Here is a 2,735-nt window from a genome sequence, read left to right as displayed (position 1 = left end):
AAGGGAGTGATGCGAGGACGAGACGAGTGCCGGCTGCTGCAAGGGCGTTCTGCCTGCAAGGGTGCTCCTTCTGGGGTTTAGGCGATAAATAAATCGAGACGGGCCGCAAGTGCTGGCTGCTGTGAGAGCATGATCAGTAAGTTAGCAGCCAGGCAGCCAGGGCAGGTAGGTGATAAATAAATCGAGACAGGACGCTGGCTGCTGCAAGGGCGTTCTGTCCGGGGCATATGCGCTGCCCAGGGCGCATGCGATAAATAAATCGAGACGAGGTGCTGGCTGCTGCGTCGTTCGCGATCGCTATATGCACGACCTAGCGTGAGAATGACTTACTTGTTTCAAGCGCGTTGCGTTGGGGTTAGGGTCCTTAGGTCTGCTAGGTCCACTAGGTCTTAGGTCGACCTAATTAGGCGCCCCCTGGCCATGACGAAGCTGCCCACACATACCGCGCCCGTAGCCTGCCGTTGGCGGCTATTTGGGCTGCAGTGGTACTCTCCGTTGCAGGGGGCTTATAAAAACACAAATGTACTCAAGAATATATCAGAGGCACTTTTACATATATGTCTGACTGCATACACGAACGCCTTACTCATCACCAGAGACTGCACATCACCATTGATGTCCGACGCAGTCTCCGACCGGCGAAGTCCGGGCGCGCTAGAATGGCTGGGGACGAGACTATGATCTTGTGATCGCGTTACAATTCGGTTAATCCCACAATGGCATTTATGAAGTTGTGCTTACCGAGTACGGTTGCCGAGCAGGCTCAGGTCAAATCCCCAAAACTCAAGTCCGGATCACAAAGCTGATGGCCAACCGCATAATGAGCGCCCGAGCACCTTTCCGCACACAGACATTATTCTGGGTTATGTATGGCATTTTTGGGTCTTTTAGATGTTACGAAAGCATGTCAAGTGTTGTATCTGTATACTCTGAGGTCAATAAGGGTAGTAGCAGGCCGAGGACCATTATCTGACCCAGGCTTATCGAAGCGGTAATCAAGCGCCCATAGCTTCGATTATCTTATCTAGAACCTAACCCTAAGTCAGCAGCACAATATAGCGAGTACAGCATGACTTGTTCTCACTAGGTGATATTGATCATAACTAGGTTAGCAGCTGATAATATATATACATTTAGTAAAATAGCTACACAGGAGGGCAAGGTCAAGCACACTTGCAACGACTCCGACGGCAGGGGGGCCCAAGCCCCGACGCGCTGCTTCTACATGGAAAGTGGGCGCCTAACGCCGCCATCGCTGTTCACCCCACCGCCTGGCCTGCTAACGATGATTGACATGCTTCATTTGACTTCTAACCTCGTATACATGCAATATTAATCAATTATTTATGCTGAAAATGCTCAAATGTTCAGAGTAAGAGGCGCCAGTGCACTCGGAGATTGGTGGTGTACGGCGGTTATCCGAGCGCTGATGGTATCAGATTTGGGTTTCTGACTTGGGTCTCGGGAATTTGACCTGAGCCTGCTCGGCAACCGTACCGAGTCCAGAGCAGCTTTTTGAGAGAGTAAGAAAGCGAGTTAGTAGACAGCCGCGATCCAAAGACACTGACATCCACCACTACTTTGTCCGTGAACGTATCGACGCCGGTGCTACTACCGTCACGAACACTGTGCCTCTGAAGACGGCTGCACAGATGTGTTCGCTGAGGCCCTCATCATCCTACTCACATACGGCAGTTCGATATCGCGAACATAGTAAGTGGTAACGATTATGAACTGTACATTACGAATAGCAGGAAATAAGAGGTGTAAACAAACCGAACGGTCTTAAGAAAGATAAGAACAAGTAAGAGAGACTCGAAACAGCTGCGAACACGACACGAATATCTAGTAATTGAGAGATTTCCGTGACATGTCTACGAGAAGGTCCTTCCCCTTGATCATGCTGGCGAACCAGTCGCCAAGAATGACGCCCCAGAGAACACCAAAATATCCCGAGCCATGCAGCTGCACAGACCTTTCAGCACCATCCATGCGCAAGGACAAGTTTAGACCTACCCTTCCGATGGGGACGACGATCATCTCTGTCGAGCCCTTGTAGACTTTCTTCTGGGACTGGCCCCGGAGGAAACTGAGCAGGTTCGGCACGACGACGGACATGTGGCTCCCGCTTTTGAGGGCCTGCTTCTGCTCGTGCCAGTCGATGATGTCGCCCGCGGCAAACACACCCGGGTGGTCCGGCAGCTCGAGCGTCGGCTTCACCTTGACGTGGCCGGCCTCGGTGAGGACGCCCGCTCCGAGCGTGTTAATGACATCTGTGTTTGGACGCGAGCCGAAGGCCTGGATCTGCGACGGTGTCAGCACGCCGAAGCGGAATTCCGAGGGGACAAGGTGCGCACCACAAGATCGGCATCCTTGATCGTCTTGCCCTTGCGCGTGACGACATCGGTGACAAAAAGTGGATCGGGGAAGACGTCGATATAGTCTTGGTCTATGAGAGTGATCCCCTGGGCGAGAACCTTCTGTTCTAAGTTCTTTCGGAGCTTTTCAGGGTAGACGTCGCTCAACAGGCGCGTCTCGCTGTGGACGATGGTGACCTTGGTGTTCTATACAGGCGAAGAGCTGTCAGTCGCGCCATGGAGCATGAGCATCGCGCGCCGTGCTCACCGGATGTGCTTCACGAATCTCGCCGGCAAGTTCTAGACACGCTGTCAGCACTATATCTCGGGAGAGGATAACGAAACTGACCAATGCCGACCGCACCACCGCCCGCAATG

General features: G+C 52.7%; 1 protein-coding gene across 1 annotated transcript; it reads right to left on the bottom strand.

The window, feature by feature from the left end:
- Positions 1–1,845: 1,845 nt before the first annotated feature.
- On the bottom strand, positions 1,846–2,735 carry PHACADRAFT_109059 (uncharacterized protein; the record flags this gene model as incomplete). Its single annotated transcript, XM_007403023.1, has 5 exons — positions 1,846–1,965; positions 2,017–2,304; positions 2,358–2,564; positions 2,626–2,657; positions 2,707–2,735. Coding segments are annotated over 5 exons (676 nt in total), but the record flags the coding sequence as incomplete, so codon positions are not given.

The sequence above is a fragment of the Phanerochaete carnosa genome, assembly GCF_000300595.1.
Source record: "Phanerochaete carnosa HHB-10118-sp unplaced genomic scaffold PHACAscaffold_673, whole genome shotgun sequence".
NCBI classification, from domain to species: domain Eukaryota; kingdom Fungi; phylum Basidiomycota; class Agaricomycetes; order Polyporales; family Phanerochaetaceae; genus Phanerochaete; species Phanerochaete carnosa.
This window is presented reverse-complemented; position numbering and strand designations above follow the sequence as displayed.